This window comes from Saimiri boliviensis, chromosome 20 (genome assembly GCF_048565385.1).
Source record: "Saimiri boliviensis isolate mSaiBol1 chromosome 20, mSaiBol1.pri, whole genome shotgun sequence".
NCBI lineage: Eukaryota > Metazoa > Chordata > Mammalia > Primates > Cebidae > Saimiri > Saimiri boliviensis.
This window is the reverse complement of record NC_133468.1, coordinates 41,234,075-41,256,291: the sequence shown is the minus strand read 5'-3', so window position 1 is coordinate 41,256,291 and position 22,217 is coordinate 41,234,075. Positions and strand designations below refer to the sequence as shown.

At 40.4% G+C, this 22,217-nt stretch overlaps 1 protein-coding gene across 6 annotated transcripts in view; it reads right to left on the bottom strand.

The window, feature by feature from the left end:
- TPST1 (tyrosylprotein sulfotransferase 1) overlaps positions 1 to 22,217 on the bottom strand; it is a 95,069-nt gene that overhangs the window by 20,591 nt on the left and 52,261 nt on the right. For all 6 annotated transcript variants that reach the window (XM_074390277.1, XM_074390278.1, XM_039460340.2 and 3 more), the window contains one exon: positions 14,972 to 15,170. In XM_074390277.1, coding sequence (XP_074246378.1) covers positions 14,972 to 15,170 — 199 coding nt within the window. The remainder of the gene's footprint in view (positions 1 to 14,971; positions 15,171 to 22,217) is intronic.

The following is a 22,217-nucleotide window of genomic DNA, read 5'->3' as shown; positions in this document are numbered from 1 at the left end:
GGCATGTGCCACCACGCCCAGCTAATTTTTTGTATTTTTAGTAGAGACGGGGTTTCACCATGTTGACCAGGATGGTCTCGATCTCTCGACCTCGTGATCCACCCGCCTCGGCCTCCCAAAGTGCTGGGATTACAGGCTTGAGCCACCGCGCCCGGCCCAACAGGCAGTTTTTCAACCCTTGCTCCTCCTTCCTCCCTCCACCCCCTTGTAGCTCCCAGTGTCTACTGTCCCCATCTTTATGGCCATTTCTACCCAGCGTTTACCTCTCACTTACAAGTGTTCTGAGGCACTCAGTGTTCTGTTTCTGCATTAATTTACTTAGGATAATGGCCTCCGGCTCTATCCATACTGTTGCAAAGGGCATGATTTCATTTTGTTATGGCTTTGCAATAGTCCCTGGAGTCTATGTACACATTTTCTTTACCTAATGGAAGTGGACATCTTTATGGGGCCATTATTCAGTCTACTGCTTGCAAGCAATAGATAACTAATGCATTATACTTAGAGTTTCTGCAGTTTATAAAGGGGAACACAGGGATGAACAAAGTGCCACAGAAATACCCATCATACAGCCCTCACAAACAAAAACCTCATGCACGTCTTTCAATTTTAACACGATCGGTCATGGAGGAAAACGCTCTTATTCTTAGAGATGTGTACTGAAGAAGCATAGTATCTGCAGCTATCGACTAACACCAATAAAAAAGCCATGTGAGTATACATACACACAGAGAGAAGATAAAGCAAATATGGGAAAACTTTAACAATGATTCTCTGTTCAGGGTATAAAGTTTGAACACAACAAATGTATTCCCCATGCAAAGCTCACTGATGGATTATAAGAAATATGTCACTTGCAGGCCGGGAAAAGTGGTTCACACCTGTAATCCCAGCATTTCAGGATTCCTGCCTGAGGCGGCCTGTTTGAGTTCCAGGAATCTGAGACCAGCCTAGGCAACATGGAGAAGCCTCGTCTCTACAAAAATTACAAGTATTACCCAGGCATGGTGGCGCATGCTTGTAATCCCAGCTATTTAGGAGGCTGAGGCAGGACAATTGCTTGAACCCAGCGGGGGTCAAGGCTGCAGTGAGCTGTTATCATGCCACTGTACTCCAGCCTGGATGACGGAATGAGATCCTGTCTCAAAAAAACAAAACAAAACAAAAATATTGGCTGGGGATCCCAGCACTATGGGAAGCTGAGATGGGTGGATCACTTAAGGCCAGGAGTTCAAGACCAGCCTTGCCAACATGGTGAAACCCAGTCTATACTGAAAATACAAAAATTAGCCACCACATGTTGTAGTGCATGTCTGCAGTCCCAGCTACTTAGGAGGCTGAGGCAAGAGAAACATTTGAACCCAGGAGGCAGAAGGTGCAGTGAGCCGAGATCATGCCACTGCACTCCAGCCTGGGCAACAGAGTAAGACTGTCTCAAAACAAGCAGACAAACAAAAACCACGTAATTTGTGAATGGGTTAAAATCGAGAAACTGAGAGGTTAGCAAGCTACTCTGTAACGAAGGCCGGGGTAAATATTTTAGATCGTATGAATCACAGTCTCTGTCCCAACTACTCAACTCTACTGCTGCAGGGCAAAAACAGACACACAAAACATTTCAATGATTAAGCACAGTATGTTCTAATAAAACTTTATTTACCAAAATGTGTAATAGGGCCAGGGTGCAGTGGCTCAAGCCTGTAATCCCAGCACTTTAGGAGGCCAAGGCACGGGGATCATGAGGTCAGGAGATCCAGAACATCCTGGCCAACATGGTGAAACTCCATCTCTACTTAAAAATACAAAAATTAGCCGTGCGTGGTGGCATGTGCCTGTAATCCCAGCTACTTAGGAGGCTGAAGTAGGAAAATTGCTTCAACCCAGGAGGCAGAGGTTGCAGTCAACCAAGAGTGCACCATTGCACTCCAGCCTAGGCGACAGAGGGAGACTCTGTCTCAAAAAATAAATAAATAAATAAATAAATAATAAAATAAAAGACAGAGTAGTAAGATGAGAAGAAAAAAGTCAATCAAGGCAGAAGGGACAAAGGTATGGAGGTATACAATATGCTACAGTAATGAAAAGGAGATACTGTAGTGTGGTTAAAAGAATAAAAAGAGATAGGAAGGTTGAAAGGAGAAGGCAAATAATCTTAATTTCTGAAGAGTTCCAATCTGGTTTGAATGCAGCTGATCCCAAAAGACCACTGTTCTCATCAAAACAAGAAAAACACCACAAAAACTAAACCTCATACTCTTCTGTAAAGCCATGAAAGAGCAGTAAATGAACGCCAAGAAGTCTAAGTGAACTAAACTTCCAGAGAAGGACTTCTTCAGAGAAACAAAAGCCTGTCTCCAGCTACCTTGAATCAATTGCCTGTCTGGGTACAAGTGGGCAGAAAAGGAGGCCTCCGATATGTGGAAAGATTTTGCTAAAACAAGCCAAACTTGTAGTGAGACTGTGGTCTGGTGTGATTAATTAGAATCTGAAAGAGTCCCAAGTGTAAAAACAAATCTCTTGGCCTGACAATTATATTTAATACTAAAAGAGAATCTTACTAAGTGCTGGCAGGCACACAGTGAGAGGCAGAGAAAGATCTCCCAATGTTGTGTGGTGCTTGGGTGCCAGGGCCCTTCTGCAGTTGCAATCCCGAGGTAAAGTAAATTAATTTTGTCTTCAACCCAACTGTCTCCCAGCTGAAATCTTGCTAAAATCAAAGAAATCAACCCCTCATCTAAAAGGACACAGAAAGCTAAGGATTGGTCTAAGAGTCAAACTTCCATAATCTCATTTGAATCCAGAGGTGAACTGAAATTAATTAAATCTGCTGCTCAGCCCCCACTCAGCCCCCGCTCAGCCTGACTAACTGGGAAATCTGAATGTTCATCTTAGCTACCTGATGGAGGAAAGAACTGCCCTCTTTAAGAAAAATAAAACAAAAAGTATTGCCTAGCTCATTCTCTACCCTTCTCTTATACAAAAGGCCCAGCATACAGGTAAAATTTCTAAGACACGTGAAGAAGCAAACGAATACAGGCATAGCTCATCTCACTGTGCTTTGCAGATTTTTTTTTCTTTTTACAAATTGAAGGTTTGTGGCAATCCTGTGGTGAGTAAATTTATGCCGTTTTTCCAACAGCATGTGCTCCCTTCATGTCTCCGTGTGACACTGTGGTAATTCTTGCAGTATTTCCAGCTTCTTCATTACTGTATCTGTTACGGTGATGTGCGACCACTGATCTTTGATGCTACCATGTAATCGTTTCAGGTGCCACAATCCAAGCCCATATAAAACAGCTAACTTAATCAATCAGTGTTGTGTATGTTCTGATGGCTACACCAACTAGCTGTTTGTTCCCCCATCTCTCTCCCTCCCAAAATGCATTGCGGAAAAATCCTTTGTCTCAGTGCTAATTCTTCTTTGCGGAACCAAGCATCTATTTCCAACAGGCCTCCCTATTCCTGACAGATACTAATATTGAAAAATGGCTGATTAATAATCCAACAATGGGCTCTAAGTGTTCAAATGAAAGGAATAGTCGCATATCTCTCACTTTAAGTCAGAAGCTAGAAATAAATGATCAAGCTTAGTAAGGAAGGCATGCTGAAAGCCAGGACTCTTGCATCAAATAGTCAAGCTGTGAATAAAAGGAAAAGTTCTTGAAATAAATTCAAGGGCTACTCCAATGAACACACAAGTAGTAAGAAAGTGAGAGTCTCAATAAAGATATGGCAAAAGTTTTAGTGGACTAGACAGATAAAACCAGCCACCACATTCTCTTATGCCACAGCCTAATTCAGAGCAAGGCCCTATTTCTCTTCCATTTTATAAAGGCTGAGAGAGGTGAGGAAGCTACAGAAGAAAAGTTGGAGGCTAGCAGAGGTTGTTGGTTCATGAAGCTTAGGGAAAGAAGCTATCTCCGTAACATAAAAGTGCAATTTTCGGCCCACTGTTGAGACCTGCTGCTTAGGAAAAAAGGTTTCTTACAAAATACTATTGCTTTTTGACAATGCACCTTGTCACCCAGGAGTTCTGATAGGAATATACAAGGAGATGAATGTTGTTTTCATGCTTGCTAACACAAAATCCATTCTGTAGCCTACAGATCAAAGAGTAATTTCTACTGTCAAGTTTTGTTTTGTTTTTTCAAGATACAGTCTTACTCGGTCGCCCAGAATAGAGTGTGGTGGTATGATCTTGGCTCACTGCAACCTCCACCTCCTGAGTTCAAGCAATTCTCCTGCCTCAGCCTCTTGAGTACCTGGGATTACAGGCACAAGCCACCACACCCAGCTAATTTTTGTATTTTTAGTAGAGATAGGGTTTCATCATTTTGGCCAGGCTGGCTTTGAACTCCTGACCTCAGGTGATCCACCCACCTCGGCCCCCAAAGTGCTGGGATTACAGGTTTGAGCTGCTGCGTGCACCTGGCCCTGTCAATTTCATTATTTAAGAAATATATTTCGGACCGGGCGCGGTGGCTCAAGCCTGTAATCCCAGCACTTTGGGAAGCCGAGGCGGGCGGATCACGAGGTCAAGAGATCGAGACCATCCTGGTCAACATGGTGAAACCCCGTCTCTACTAAAAATACAAAAAATTAGCTGGGCATGGTGGCGCGTGCCTATAATCCCAGCTACTCAGGAGGCTGAGGCAGGAGAATTGCCTGAACCCAGGAGGCGGAGGTTGCGGTGAGCCGAGATCGTGCCATTGCACTCCAGCCTGGGTAACAAGAGCGAAACTCCGTCTCAAAAAAAAAAAAAAAAAAGAAAAGAAATATATTTCATAAGACTATAGCTGCCAAACATACTAATTCCTCTGATGGATTTGCGCAGTCAACTGCAAACCTTCTGGAAAGGATTCACCATTTTAGATGCCATTAAGAACATCTGTAATTCATGGGAGGAGGTCAAAATTTCATTGTTAACAGGAATTTGGAAGAATCAGATGGATGATATTGAAGGGTTCAAGACTTCAGTGGAGGAAGGAACTGCAGATGTGGTAGAAATAACAAAAGAACTAGAACTAGAAGTGAGCCTGAAGATGTGGTTGAATTGCTGTAATCTTATGATTGAACTTGAATAAATGAGGAGTAGCTCCTTATGGATGAGCAGATAAAGTAGTTTCTTGAGATGGAATCTACTCCTGGTGAAGACGCTGTGAACATTGTTGAAAAGACAGCAAAGGGTTTAGAATATTACATAACAGAACAAATCGCTATAGCCACTCCAATCTTTAGCAACCACCACCCTGAATGGTCCAGCCGTCATTAACATGGAGATGAGACTCTCCACCAGCAAAATGTTTATGACTTGCTAAAGGCATGGTTGATTGCTAGCATTTTTTTTTTTTTTTTAGCAATAATATAGTGTATAACTTTTTTTTTTTTTTTTTTTTTTTTTTTTTTTTTTTGAGACAGAGTTTCGCTGTTGTTACCCAGGCTGGAGTGCAATGGCGTGATCTCGGCTCACCGCAACCTCCGCCTCCTGGGTTCAGGCAATTCTCCAGCCTCAGCCTCCTGAGTAGCTGGGATTACAGGCATGCACCACCATGCCCAGCTAATTTTTTGTATTTTTAGTAGAGACGGGGTTTCACCATGTTGACCAGGATGGTCTCGATCTCTCGACCTCGTGATCCACACGCCTCGGCCTCCCAAAGTGCTGGGATTACAGGCTTGAGCCACCGTGCCCGGCCAGTGTATAACTTTTATATGTACTGGGAAACCAAAATATGTGTGACTTGTTTTATTGCGATATTCCCTTTATTTTGGTGGTCTGAAACCGAACCCACAATCTCTCCAAGATATACTTATAACCCATAATAAAGAAAAAAAGTCAACAGAGAGAGACCCATGGATGAAGGCTTTAAAAGTTATTATGAATATGTTAAATAATTTAGAGGAAAAGATCAACAGAATGAGTAAAGAGTAAAGAATTCCATCAAAGAAAGAGAAATTCGTCAACTCAAAAATAAATGATCTGAAATAAAGAAGTGACAAGATGGGCTTAACAGCAAACTGGACACAGAAAAAGACAGGATCAATGAATTCAAAGATAGGCTAATAAAAACTGAGGCTCACGCTGGAGACGGCAGTAGAATGAATCAGTGAATTTGGTATATTATAATCAAACTGCTGAAAACCAAAAACAGGGAAAAATCTTATAGCAGTCAAAGAAAAAGAAAAGATTACATTCATAAGAATGTCAGCTGACATCCATCAAAAATATACGAAGCCAATAAAATAATATCTTTTTAATGTTTAAAGTTTACAAAATACAACCAATAACCTAGAATTTTATGTCCAGCAAAATATTCTCAAAATTAAAAAAAAAAAACAAACAAAAAACACCACATTTTCAAATTTATAAAAAAAAAAAACAAAACACCTAACAGCATTAGTACCCAACATACCCTTACTATAAGAAATGCTAGGCCGGGCGCAGTGGCTCAAGCCTGTAATCCCAGCACTTTGGGAGGCCGAGGCGAGTGGATCACGAGGTCAAGAGATCGAGACCATCCTGGTCATCATGGTGAAACCCCGTGTCTACTAAAAATACAAAAAAATTAGCTGGGCGCGTGCCTGTAATCCCAGCTACTCGGGAGGCTGAGGCAGGAGAATTGCCCGAACCCAGGAGGCGGAGGTTGCGGTGAGCCGAGATCGCGCGATTGCACTCCAGCCTGGGTAACAAGAGCGAAACTCTGTCTCAAAAAAAAAAAAAAAAAAAAAAAAAAGAAATGCTAAAGGAAGTTCATCAGGCTAAAGAGAAATAATGCCAGATAAGAGCCCATCTGTGGCTCACAAAGTATAATATATTTACTATTTGGATTTCTATGAAATAAAAACTGTGCAGCCCATGTCTTAGAGTAACGACTATAAGCAAAAAACAACAACAAAGAGGCATAGCTAAAAAGAGGAGACAATATACAAAATAAAATACTAAAAAAATTAATCCAAAAGAAGGCAGAAAAAGAGAAACAAAGAAATAAAAACAGATGATCCAAATAAAAAACAAATAGCAAGATGGTGGGTTTAAATCCAATAATATGAATAATTACATTAAATGTAAGTTGATTAACACTCCATTTAAAAGGCAGAGATTATAAAACTTGATTAACAAACAAAGCCAGCTATATAAAGACACAGATTAAAAGAACGGGGAAAATATACCATGTATATAGTACACATAAAAACACTGTTGTGGATAAGAATCGACTTTGTATTCTTATCAGCAAAGTAACTGATGTTACTTTCAGAAAGTAGCCTCAGAGATAAAGAAAAATACTTCATAATTACAAAAAATTCTTTTTTTTTTTTTTTTTGAGACGGAGTTTCGCTCTTGTTACCCAGGCTGGAGTGCAGTGGCGCGATCTCGGCTCACCGCAACCTCTGCCTCCTGGGTTCAGGCAATTCTCCTGCCTCAGCTTCCCGAGTAGCTGGGATTACAGGCACGTGCCACCATGCCCAGCTAATTTTTTGTATTTTTAGTAGAGACGGGGTTTCACCATGTTGACCGGGATGGTCTCGATCTCTTGACCTCGTGATCCACCCGCCTCAGCCTCCCAAAGTGCTGGGATTACAGGCTTGAGCCACCGTGCCCGGCCTAAAAAGTTAATTCTTTAAGATCTAAATGGTGCTCCCAATAATATAGATCCTAATTACACGAAACAAAATTGCTAGAAATATAAGGAAAAACTGAAAAATGCATACAATTTTCCCCAAAATTAATGAAGCAGACCAAAAAATCAAATAAGACAGACTGTAACAACACTATAAAATTTACCTTGTGGATATTTACAGAACTCTGCAATAATCACAGAATACATATTTTTTCAAGTGAACATGTAAGACCATATACTGGCCATAAAGCAATATTCAATAGATTTCAAAGGTCTGAAACAAACCATGGTGACATTAGCAATCAACAACAAGAAGATAACAAGAAAATAACCAAATACGAGAAAAGTAAATGTCATTCTAAGAAGTCTAGACTCTATCCTATAATAAGAGTGGACTCATTCAAGAATTTCAAGTAAGAAGATGATATATTCAGAGCTCTGAAAAAATACCTTTCAAGGAATATGGAAAATAGTAGAGGCTAGGTGAGGTGGCTTATGCCTGTAATCCCAGCACTTAGGGAGGCTGAGGCAGGTGGATGGCAAGGTCAAGAGATCCAGACCATTCTGGCCAACACAGTGAAACCCTGTCTCCACTACAAATACAAAAATTAGCTGGGTGTGGTGGCATAAGGCTGTAGTCCCAGCTACTCAGGCTGAGGCAGGAGAATCGGAGGATCCAAGAGGCAGAGGCTGCAGTGAGCTGAGAATGCGCCACTGCACTCCAGCCTGGCGACAGAGCGGGACTCCGTCTCAAAAAAAGAAAATAAAATGTAATAGAATGACTAAATACAAAACAAAAACAACAACAAAATAAGAGGTTATTGCCATACTTCATGTGAGAAATGAGCAGAAACTTAACCAAGGCAACTGAAAGTAAATAGGACAGAATCAAGATATATTTACAAACGTAGAATCAAGAGGACTTGGTGACCAATTACATGTGATCTACAAAGCTAGGTAATCCTCATCTGGGTAACTGGGTGAGTAAGCATACTATGTACGGAGATAGAAAAAACAGGAACAAGCAGTTTTTGCTGGGTATAGGGACCAGAAAACACAAATATGTATGCATTCCAGGCTTTACCTTTAATGTAAGAATATCAATTCCAACTGCTGCAGCTTTTTCCTGTTTGGTTTAGGGATTTAATCCAACCCCTGTCCCAGCTGACTGCATTTTCACGTTTCTTCTTGTCTGTTACTGTGGGCTCTGTACCTTGGTACATGCTTTTTCCATTTGATCACTTGCTCTTCCTCAGTACTATCTACTCAGGTTTCCAACTAAATATTCCATTCATAAATTGGATCTGCTTTTCAGCTCTCTCTTTAAGTTTAGCAACCAGGTCTTTGAATTGTTTTGGGGCTTGAGCTGTGTGCCCTGAGGCCTCTGTTCCTCAAATCTGCTCTTTGGCTCATAGGTAGGTACTGCAAGTCTAGATGAGTACAGCATCATCCCCACTCTCAACGTGGATTCCTGTTCAGTTTAATGAACAATTCCACCTAGCTTCTGCCTCTCAGGGAACAAGATTAAACAATAAATTCAATTTTGGACTCTGAACTTGAGGTCCTTGAGAGCCTCTGGTGGACACACATAGAAGACAGTTGGAAATAATAAACCTGGGGCTCAGGAAAGAGATCCACTAGAAAATACAGATTTATGATCATCAGCAAATAGGTTGTCATGAAAGCCCCAACAGTGGATGGGCTTGAGCAACGAGACTACAGAATAGGAATCTTTAATCTGACGGGCTTCTGGCACATCTATGCACCCAATGAAATTATCAGTGATAGGAATCCTTAATCTGACAGGCTTCTGGTGCACCTATGTACCCACTGAAATTGTTGGTGATAGGAATCCTTAATCTGACGGGCTTCTGGGGCATCTATGCACCCAGTGAAATTGTCAGTGACAGGAATCCTTAATCTGATGGGGTTCTGGGCACCTGTGCACCTGCTGAAATTGTGGGTAAGAGGAATCCTTAATCTGACGGGCTTCTGGGGCACCTATGCACCCGTTGAAATTGTGGGTAAGTAAGAGGAATCCTTAATCTGACGGGCTTCTGGGCATCTATGCACCCGCTGAAATTGTGGGTAAGAGGAATCCTTAATCTCACGGGCTTCTGAGCCATCTATGCACCCGCCGAAATCGTGGGTAACAGGAATCCTTAATCTGACAGGCTTCTGGCACACCTATGCACCCACTGAAATTGTGGGTAAGAGGAATCCTTAATCTGACGAGTTTCTGAGGCATCTATGCATCTGCTGAAATTGTGGGTAACAGGAATCCTCAATCTGACGAGCTTCTGAGGCATCTATGCACTGCTGAAATTGTGGGTAACAGGAATCCTTAATCTGACGGGCTTCTGATACACCTATGCACCCATTGAAATTGTGGGTAAGAGGAATCCTTAATCTGACGGGTTTCTGGAGCATCTACGCACCCACTGAAATTGTGGGTAAGAGGAATCCTTACTCTGATGGGCTTCTGGCGCATCTATGCACCCACTGAAATTGTGGGTAAAATCTGTGTATTCAATTGTCTGTACTTCTGAGGTGGGGATCCACAGGTTTCATCAAATTCTCAAATAAGTTCCTAAGTCTAAAAGGTTAAGAATCAATGCAAGAAGAAGGCTGAGGATGTAACCTAGACAGCACTATGTAATGAAATGTACTATAATTTTAGGATTAGAGACTATGGTGAGAGAGGGTACAAAATATGTTAACATTTCATTACAAATTTACTATGTGAGTCATAGTAAGCATGAAGCACATAATTATTTATTCAATATTGGACAAAATATGTCCCTAAAATGTGCTGACTCATTATTACTTGCAGACTACCCAGAATTGTATGAAAAACAGCATTTTAAGGCCTAGAGATAAAAATTCTATATTCTCAGTCAAAATGTGATTTTTTTTCCCACTCTCACCCCATAACTAAGGAGAACACTTTCCCCAGCCACCTCTTTCTCTGAGGTCCATCTCATATCATTGCTAAAAATCAATGATCTCCTTTCAAGCACTGCTCTATAAAAAACCTCATGATCATCAGTGCCAGATATATTACCATCTGACTTATTACAAGCAAAAAAGCTTTGAAGAGACACAGGATTTAGTTTGCAAGAAGACCTTATGAAACCTACCCTGACAAGACAAGAATGTCAGCTTATATACATTATTACAAAAGACCCAAAAATTAAATTACAGTTCACACTTCATCTTTTCTTCCTCAAAATTATCTGTCACTTTATAAAGATAGGCAGAGACGGGGGGAAAAAAGGTGTTTTTTTGCAGTGTACATTTTTAAATTCTTGCAAAAACCACAAGTGTGTATGAAATAGATTCCTTAGTCACATGGATACAAACTACAGCATTTTTCCAAACCCATCACTCAAGAAAGCAAAGGATAATCTAGCCAAGCCAATTTGCATGTAGGAAAACTACAATGTCTACTGCTTGAGAAACCTGAAAATATCATTGTACATGTACCCTGGTTATAAAAAACCCTTTCAGTATTGTGCAAAGGAGAAAGCTATGAATTACCAACCACAAAGAGATTATCGCGGACTATGAAAGTAGTCCTGACATACACTTCATTTTTAGCAGACTGTAGCTCACAAAACTTTAATACATGTAACACTTAAAAGAGTGGCTCAGGCCTGTAATTCCAGAACTTTGGGAGGCCAAGGCAGGTGGATCACTTGAGGTAAGGAGTCTGAGATCAGCCAGGCCAACAAAGGATGAAACCCTACCTTTACTAAACATAAAAACAAAAAACAGCCAGGTGTGATACAGCATGCCTATAATCCCACCTGAGGCAAGAGAATTATCGCTTGAACACATGAGGCAGAGGTTGCAGTGAGCCAAGATTGTGCCAACAGAGCAAGATTCTGTCTCAAATAAATAAATAAAAACTTAAAACACAGTTCATAAAAGAATATATTCGTATAGCTAATAACTTGAAAATGTTCAATTACATTAATCAATGAAATCTATTAAAACCAACAAAAATCTAAAATAAATTACTTCCATTATGCTGGTAGTTCAAAGGTTTTTTTGTTTGTTTTTTATTTTTGTTTTCTTGAGACAGGGTCTTGCTTCATTACCCAGGCTGGAGTGCAGTGGCACAATCTCAGCTCACTGTAACCTCAAGTTCCTGGGCTTAAGCAATCCTCTCACCTCAGCCTCCCAAGTAGCTGAAACCACAGACATGTGCCACCACACCTGGATAACTTTTGTATTTTTTTTTTTTTTGAGACAGAGTTTCGCTCTTGTTACCCAGGCTGGAGTGCAATGGCTTGATCTCGGCTCACCGCAACCTCTGCCTCCTGGGTTCAGGCAATTCTCCTGTCTCAGCCTCCTGAGTAGCTGGGATTACAGGCACGCACCACCATGCCCAGCTAACTTTTTGTATTTTTATTAGAGACGGGGTTTCACCTTGTTGACCAGGATGGTCTCGATCTCTTGACCTTGTGATCCACCCGCCTCAACTTTTGTATTTTTTACAGAGATGGAGTTTCGCCATGTTGTCCAGGTTGGTCTTAAACTCCTGAGCTCATACAATCCACGCACCTTGGCCTCCCAAAATGCTGAAATTACAGGCATAAGCCACTGTAGCCAGCCCAAAAGTATTTTTTTTTAATTATCAATAGATATGAAACAGCTTTTAAAAATCTCAGATACTTTGCCCTAGTTTAATTCTACTTTCATTGGCTCTATCTTAAAAAAAAAAAAAATTCTAAAATTGAGTATGTGTAAAGATGTTCACTATAGAACAATTTGTCAAACAAAATTAAACAACAAAAGAAAAAAGGTAAAATCAAGTATAGAACATCTACTAGGGAAATGTATTTTGTTTGTTGATTTATTCATTCATTTACTACTGTGTTTCAGAAAGAATTTAAGATGGCATCTATGAAGATATGTTAGTAAAAAATACATATGTTTAAAAAGCATGCATACAATGGGAAAATGCTCATGAATATTAAAAGAAAAGGGCTGGATACAAAATTGTGTCTATATAAATGTAAGATGATAAAATATGTAATCTTACCCTTGCTTAACATAATGCAGAGGAGGGAAAATACATGAAAATATTAAGAATAATATGTGCGGGTACGGTGGCTCAAGCCTGTAATCCCAGCACTTTGGGAGGCCGAGGCGGGTGGATCACGAGGTCAAGAGATTGAGACCATCCTGGTCAACATAGTGAAACCCCGTCTCTACTAAAAATACAAAAAATTAGCTGGGCATGGTTGTGCGTGCCTGTAATCCCAGCTACTCAGGAGGCTGAGGTAGGAGAATTGCCTGAATCCAGGAGGCGGAGGTTGTGGCAAGCCGAAATCGCGCCATTGCACTCTAGCCTGGGTAACAAGAGCGAAACTCCGTCTCCAAAAAAAAAAGAATAATATGTGTATGTGTGTAGGTGGGAACATGACAGGTGGTTTTTATTCTCTTATATTTTTTATTTTGTAAGTTTCATATCATAAACTTATATTTTTATAACGGAAACATTTTTATGTATATGAAAAGTATAAAAAGGGTAATTTTTTTTATTTGACTTCATATGTGATGGTTTACAAGAAGGCAGCTCTTCCCACACAGCTGCTAATGATGAATTGAAAAGGGAAAATAATAGTAATACCTAAGAAAAAGGAATTCACATAGAAATTAATCTCATGAAATAAATGTGTCTTAAATTTGTCAATTAAAGGTATCAAAAGACAGAATAAAGAGATGATATGGCATATGGTTGTAGGAAGGGAAGGACATTAATATAAACAGCAGAATAGCAGATAAAGCCAAGGAATTTTCACCTTGGAATCATAAAGCCTAGCAGTGAACTTATACTAACATGGCTGTCTTATTTGAAATGTAGTTTCAAAAAATAATACATGTAAGCGACTCAAAAAACTGCGGCTGACAGGGGCTAGGGAATGAAGAGTATGGGCAGAGAATTTCAGTTTGAAAAGACAAGGGAAGTTGTGGAGATGAGATGGTGGTGACAGCTGCACAACAATGTGAATGTGTTTAATGCCACTGCATTGTACACGTTAAAAGTGCTAGAGTAGTAAATTTTATGTTAAATATATCTTACTGCATTAAAAAAATGTATAAGGTCTGATTTGAAACAGACTCCACTGGTAGGCTAAATAATTGAATTAGCTCTGAGTTTTCAGCACTTTCTGAAACAATATTTTGTAAAGACATGAGCATAACTTACTACTAGAAAAACTGTAATGTCACTTTAATAGCAACTTTCTTTTAATCAGAAGACTAGTGTTTAATAATTTTTCTAGCACAGCCATTGTTTAGCTTTTAGGTATCCAAAAATTATGCCTCATCTAAACAAAGGTTTAAAAGTAGAGTGGCTATTAGATTTACAGAAAAAAAGAAATCAGAAGTAAGGTCACTAATAATTCTGATACTTATACAGATCTGCAGTAATGGGCTGAGAATAAATCTCCCAAGAGTGAGTATCATTCCTAGAAACTGAGCAAAATACCCTAAGAACTATCCCCAAAGAGCCAGTTATCGTTAAAATGCAGTGGAAAATTTCTGATAAGAAAGTATTCTACAGCCCGGCGCGGTGGCTCAAGCCTGTAATCCCAGCACTTTGGGAGGCCGAGGCGGGTGGATCACGAGGTCAAGAGATCGAGACCACCCTGGTCAACATGGTGAAACCCCGTCTCTACTAAAAATACAAAAATTAGCTGGGCATGGTGGCGCACGCCTGTAGTCCCAGCTACTAGGGAGGCTGAGGCAGGAGAATTGCTTGAACCCAGGGGGCGGAGGTTGCGGTGAGCCGAGATCGCGCCATTGCACTCCAGCCTGGGTAACAAGAGCGAAACCCCGTCTCAAAAATAAAAAATAAAAAAAAATAAAAAATAAATAAAAAAAAAAAAGAAAGAAAGTATTCTACAAATAGAATTTTGTTGTTGTTCTTTCTTCTTTTTTTGAGACAGGGTCTCGCTCTGTCACCCCGGCTATAGCGCAGTGGCATAGTCTCGGCTCACTGTAGCCTTGACCTCTCAGGCTCAAGCAATCCTCCCACCTCAGCCTCCCAAGTAGCTGGGACTAGAGTCACGCGCCACCACACCTGGTTAGTTTCTTTATTTTTCGTGTAGAGATGGAGTCTCACTATGTTTTCCCGGCTAGTACTGAAATTCTGGGCTCGCTTCCACCTCGGCCTCCCAAAGTCATGAAATCACAGGTGTCAGCCCTAGGCTCGGCCCAAATTTGTCTAATTTAAAATATTTTTCTGATCATTAAATAGTAAGAAATAAAATAAGAAAAAAGTATTCAAGTCCCAAATTCCAAATCTAGTTTTCTCAGTTGCTTTTAAAAATCTCACTTACCCTTCGAGTGTTTTCAACAATTTTGGGATCAGGTTTTCCGTAGTTCGGTGGGTTGGCATATGGGTCATATCCAAGTTTAGCAAGCATAGGAGCAATCACTGCCATGTCTTGCAAAACATCTGGCGGTATCTTCCCAACCCATTTTGATAGAGCTCCTACATTGACTGGCTTGATGACTTGGTCTGTAGATCTCTCCACTCTGAAAACAACATAATATGAATAAAAATGTATTTAAAATTAGAAAATCATGTTTTAAAACCACTATAAATTATGTTTTCATGATTACCAGTTTTAATTGTCTGGATGACAAAACAATGGAGAAAGAAGGCACTAATCAAGTCTGACACTATTCACCAGAACTTTTTTAAAAAATAATTTAAGATTGACAGAGATTATTGGCAATTTCAGATTTCTAGAAATAGGAAAAGGCATTAGCTGAAACATCTGCATAAAATGTATTGATACTGTAATTACAACATCCAGGAAAAAAATCAGAAACAAAATAAAAATATGTCTGCTTAGGAAAATTACCAGTCAACTTACTTGAAATGCTTACACAAAAGACAGACTGATGGTTGGAAAGAGGGACAAATACATAGACAGTCCAGTGACAAAGCAAATAGATACAGCAAAATGTTAGTAACAGAATCTAGCTGGTGGGCATAAGTCTTTCAGTTCTGTGCATTTAAACTTTTCGTAACAAAATGCTGGGAAGGAACTGCCAACCATAAACCACTAAGAATGTAAAATATTCACTTGTTCTATTTTCCTGTTGACTTCCTTAAAAATCTTATTTTATAGAGAAGAAAAAAAAGGGCAGGTGTTGACAACTACTGCTCAAATCTGGCCTGCCGCCTTTTATGTAAATAAAGTGCTACTAGAGGCCGGGCGCGGTGGCTCAAGCCTGTAATCCCAGCACTTTGGGAGGCTGAGGCAGGTGGATCACGAGGTCAAGAGATCGAGACCATCCTGGTCATCATGGTGAAACCCCGTCTCTACTAAAAATACAAAAATTAGCTGAGCATGGTGGCGCGTGCCTGTAATCCCAGCTACTCAGGAGGCTGAGGCAGGAGAATTGCCTGAACCCAGGAGGCGGAGGCTGCGGTGAGCCGAGATCGCGCCATTGCACTCCAGCCTGGGTAACAAGAGCGAAACTCCGTCTCAAAAAAAAAAAAAGGTGAAAAATATTAACAGGCAAAAAAAATCTAACATGAAAAATAGGAGTTTTTTGAAGAACAGAAAGTTAGGGAACACAGCATATACTAAAAACCAAAATTTTAAAAAATATTCTTTAAAAAAGGTTTTTATAACCTATATATTGACAGAACACATGGTACACCTGAGAATATCTGCTTTATAATGACCAGCATAACATATTCTAGTAAAGTTATTGTACTTTAAAGAAAAAATATTTGAGTATCTAGGCAAAGTGTGCAAATGACTTACAGGAGAAGAAAATTAGATAATCAGGCTTTTCAACATCAATACTTTTTTAAAAAATAGTTTTTTAAACTGATGAATATACAACATAATATTTTAAAGTAGGTACACATGGTGAAATGGCACCATAAAGCTAATATGTGCACTGCCTCACATACTCACTTTTTTGTCATAAGAACATCTGAAGTCTAGAGTCTAAGCAATTTTCAAGTATAGAATACACTGTTATTAACTATAGTCACCACAGTATACATCTCTTGAACTTACCCTTCGTGTCGAGGTGAAATTTTTATCCTTTAACCCGACATCTCTAATCCCCACTCCTCTAACCTCCAGGCCCTGGGAACCACCATTCTACTCTTGCTTCTATGAATTTGACTTTTTTGGTTCTAAAAAGAAATGAGATCCCAACTATTTGTCTTTCCATGCCTGGCTTATTTCATTTAAAGCAATGGTCTGCAGGTTTATTAACGTTGTAAATAACAAGATTTCCTCCTTTTAAAGGCTAAATAATCTTCCATTGTGCATATGTACCACATTTTCTTCATCCAGTCATCTGTGAATGGACACTTAGGTTGATATCTTGGCTACTGTGAATGGTGCTGCAATGAACATGGGAGAGCAGGTATCTCTTCCACCTACTGATTTCAACTCCTCTGGATACATACCTGGAAGTGGGAATGCTGGATCACATGGTAATTCTATTTTCAATTTTTTGAGGAATATCCATGTTGTTTTCCACAATGGCTGTACCAAGTTACAGTCTCACCCACAGCATACAGGTTTCCCTTCTTATCAACAGTGTACAGGTTTCCCTTGTCACCACCACTGTACAGTTTTCCCTTCTGACCACCGGTGTAGTTTTCCCTTCTGACCAAAACTGTACATGTTTCCCTTCTGACCACCAGTGTACATGTTTCCCTTCTGACCACCAGTGTACATGTTTCCCTTCTGACCACCAGTGTACAGGTTTCCCTTCTGATCACCAGTGTACATGTTTCCCTTCTGACCACCAGTGTACATGTTTCCCTTCTGACCACCAGTGTACAGGTTTCCCTTCTGACCACCAGTGTACAGGTTTCCCTTCTGACCACCAGTGTACAGGTTTCCCTTCTGACCACCAGTGTACAGGTTTCCCTTCTGACCACCAGTGTACAGGTTTGTCTTCTCTCAACATCTCTGGCAACACTTGTTATCTTTTTTATAATAGCCATTCTAACAAGTATGAGGTACAATGTAGTTTTAATTTGCATTTCCCAGATGAATAGCGATGCTGAACACGTTTTCATATAACTGTTAGCCATTTGTATGTCTACTTTTGATAAATGTCTTTTAAGGATCTTTGCCCATTTTTTACTTAATTTTTTTGTTTTCTTGATGAATTGAGTTCCTTACATATTTTAGATATTAATTCCATGTCAGATATATGGTTTGCAAATATATCATCCCCATTCTATAGGTTATCTCTTCACTCTGCTGATAAGTTTTCTTTACTGTGCAGAGCTTTTTAGTTTGATATAATCCCACTTGACCATTTTTGGTTTTGTTGCCAGTGCTTTTGAGGTCAAATCCAAAAATTCATTACCCAGACCAATGTCATAGAGCTTTTCCCTTATGTCTTCTTCTGGTAGTTTTCAGGTTTTACATTAAAACCTTTTATCCATTTTGAGGCCAGATGCAGGTGGATCACTTAAGGTCAGAAGTTCAAGACCAGCCTGGCCAACATGGTGAAACCCGGTCTCAAAAAAAAAAAAAGACAAAAAAATTAGCTGGGTATAGTGGCGCATGCCTGTAGTCCCAGCTACTTGGGAGGCTAAGGTGTGAGAATCACTTGAACCCAGGAGGCAGAGGTTCTGGTCAGCTGAGAACACACCCCTGCACTCCAGCCTGGGTGACAGAGTGCGATCCTGTCTCAAAAAAAAAAAAAAAAAAAAATTTTTTTTTTTGGCCAGGAGCGGTGGCTCAAGCCTGTAATCCCAGCACTTTGGGAGGCCGAGGCGGGTGGATCATGAGGTCAAGAGATCGAGACCATCCTGGTCAACATGGTGAAACCCCGTCTCTACTAAAAATACAAAAAATTAGCAGGGCATGGTGGTGCGTGCCTGTAATCCCAGCTACTCGGGAGGCTGAGGCAGGAGAATTGCCTGAACCCAGGAGGCGGAGGTTGCGGTGAGCCGAGATCGCGCCATTGCACTCCAGCTGGGTAACAAGAGCGAAACTCTGTCTCAAAAAAAAAAAAAAAAAAAAAAAAAAAAATTTTTTTTTCCAAGATAAAACTTTGATGTATTTTGAGCTAATTGTTGTATATGATGTGAGGTAAGGGTCTAATTTCATTCTTCTCATGTAGATATCCAGTTTTCCCAACATTATTTAAGAGACTCTCCTTTCCCTATTGCGTATTCTTGGCACCCTTGTTGAAGATCAACTGACCATAAATGTGTGGGTTTATTTCTGGGGCTCTCTATTCAGTTCCATCGGTTTATGTCTGTTTTTATGCCAATACCATGCTAGTCTGATTACTATAGCTTTGAAGTTTTTTTTGTTTTGTTTTGTTTTGTTTTTTTGAGATGGAGTCTCACTCTGTCTCCCAGGCTACAATGCAATGGCACCATCTTGGCTCACTGCAACCTCCGTCTTCCAGGTTCAAGCAATTCTCCTGCCTCAGCCTCACAAGTAGCTGGGATTACAGGCACCCACCACCATGCCCAGCTAATTTTTTGTATTTTTACTAGAGACGGAGGGTTTTACCATCTTGGCCAGGCTGGTCTTGAACTCCTGACCTCCAGATCCACCCGCCTCGGCCTCCCAAAGTACTGAGATTACAGGCGTGAGCCATCGCACCTGGCCAGCTTTGTAGTATATTTTGAAGTCAAATACTGAGATGTGTTCAGCTTTGTTCTTTTCTATCAAAACTGCTTTGACTATTTGGGGCCTTTTGTGGTTCCATAGAAATTTCAGAAGTGTTTTTTTCCAATCCTATGAAAATGTCATTGAATTTTTGATAGGGATGGTACTAAAATCTATAGATCTTTTCAGGTAGTGTGGCCATTTTAACAATATTAGCTCTTCCAATCCATGAATACAGGATATTTTTCCATTTATTCGTATGTTCCTCAATTTCTTTCATCAGTGTTCTATAGTTCTTTGTGTACAAGTCTTTTCCTCCTTGATTAAATTTATTCATAGGTTTTTTTCTTTTTTTGGTAACTATTGTGAATGAGATTGTTTTCATAATTTCTTTATTGAACTGTTCATTGTTCGTGTCTAAAAACACTACTAATTTTTGAATGTTGACTTTGTATCTTGAAATGTTACTGAATTCATTTACTAGTTTTAACAATTTTCGGTGGAGTCTTTAGGATTTTCTATATATAACATAATGTAATCAGCGAACAGAGACAATTTAGTTTCTTCCTTTCTGATGTGGGCGCTCCTTTTACTTCTATCTCTTGATTAATTGCTCTGGCTACAACTCCAGTACTGCATTAAATAGAAGTGATTAAAGTAAGGCTAGGCACAGTGGTTCACACACGTAATCCCAGCGCATTGGGAGGGCGAGGTGGGGGGATTGCTTGAGCCTAGGAGTTTGAGACCAGCCTGGGCAACATCGCAAAACCGCATCTCTACAAAAAACACAAAAATTAGCCAGGCATGGTAGGCATGTGTCTACAGTCCCAGCTACTTAGGAGGCTGAGGTGAGAGGACTGCTTGAGCCCAGGAGGAGGAGATGGCAGTGACCTGTGGTTGCACTACTGCCTTCCAACCTGGGCAACAGAGTGAACCCGTCTCAAAAAAACAACAACAACAAAATGGGGTGAGAGTGGGCATTCTGTCCTGTTCCTGATCTTACAGGAAAAGCTTTCAACTTTTTACCGCTGAGGATGATGTTAGCTGTGGGCTTATGATGCACAGTCTTGATTGTTTTGACATACCTTCCTTCTGTAACTAATTTGGTTGAGGTTTTTTTATCATGAATAGATGCTGAATACTGTCAAATGCCTTTTCTGCATCTATTGAGATGATCATATAATTTTTGTCCTTCATTCTGTAAACGTGGTATATCACATTTATTAATTTGCATTTTGCGGGGAAGGGGAACAGAGTTTTGCTCTTATTGCCCAGGCTGGAGTACAACGGTGTGATCTTAGCTCACCGCAACCTCCTTCTCCTGGGTTAAAGTGATTCTCCTGCCTCAGCCTCCCAAGTAGCTGGGATTACAGGCATGTGCCACCACACCTGGATTTTTTTTTTTTACTTTTAGTAGAGACGGGGTTTCACCATGTTGGTCAGGCTGGTCTCAAACTCCCGACCTCAGGTGACTCACCCACCTCAGCCTCCTAAAGTGCTGGGATTACAGGCGTGAACCACTGCATCCGGCCTAATTTGGATTATTCTGAACCACCTTTGTATCCCAAATATAAGACCCACTTGATTACGGTGAATAATCCTTATAAATGTGCCGAAGAATTTTGTTTCCTAATATGCTGTTGAGGATTTTTGCATCTATGTTTACCAGGAATACTAGCTTGTAATTTTCTTTTCTTGTAGAATATCTATACTTTTTTCCCCAGAAGAAATTGAACAATCTACTTAATAAACATATGGAAGAAAAATGAGCCGGGCGTGGTGGCTCAAGCCTGTAATCCCAGCACTTTGGGAGGCCGAGGCGGGTGGATCACGAGGTCAGGAGATCGAGACCATCCTGGTCAACACGGTGAAACCCCGTCTCTACTAAAAATACAAAAAATTAGCTGGACATGGTGGCGCGTGCCTGTAATCCCAGCTACTCAGGAGACTGAGGCAGGAGAATTGCCTGAACCCAGGAGGCAGAGGTTGCGGTGAGCCGAGATTGTGCCATTGCACTCCAGCCTGGGTAGCAAGAGCGAAACTCCGTCTCAAAAAGAGAGAAAAAAAAAAAAGAAAAATGAGCCAAGAATCTCATATCCGGGAAAAACGACTTGTAAAAGTATAAAAGGCACAGAGCAGCTCTTGTCAAAATGACAAACTCAGAGAATATTGTTCCCACAGACACTTTCTAAAGAATCTACTAGAGGGTATGTTGGGGAACTTTTTCTGTAAAGGACTAGATAACAAACAGTTTGGGCTCTATATTCCAAAAAAGAGTCTGTTGCATATTCTCTTTCTACAATTTTTACAATCCTTTAAAAATTTCCTAAAATGAAAAAACAAATTCCTAAAATGTAGAAATGAATGGCTAAAGAAATGGTGATACATATACAATATGGATATGGATATATCCATGTATATGGATTAATACATACACTCACACAATGAAATACAATGTAGCCTATAAAAAGGAGACATTGCCATTTGCCAACAACGTGGATAAACCTGGAGGACATTACGCTAAGTGAAATAAGTCAGACACAGAAAGACAAATACTGTATGATCTCACTTATAGGCAGAATCTAAAAAAGTCAAACATATCAAAGCAGAGCAGAACAGTGGTTGCCCGGGCAGGAATGGGAGGAAATAGGGAGATGTAGGTCAAAGGGTACTAACTTGCCCTTATATAAAATAAGCAGGCCAGGCACAGTGGCTCACACTGGTAATCCCAACACTTTGGGAAGCTGAGGCAGGTGGATCACCTGAGGTCAGGAGTTTGAGACCAGCCTGGCCAACATGGTGAAACCCTGTCTCTACTAAAAATATTAAAAAATTAGCCAGGCATGGTGGTGCATGCCCATAATCCCAGCTACTTGGGAGGCTAAGGCAGGAGAATCACGTGAACCCAGGAGGCGGAGGTTGCAGTAAGCCGAGGTTGTGCCACTGTACTCCAGACTGG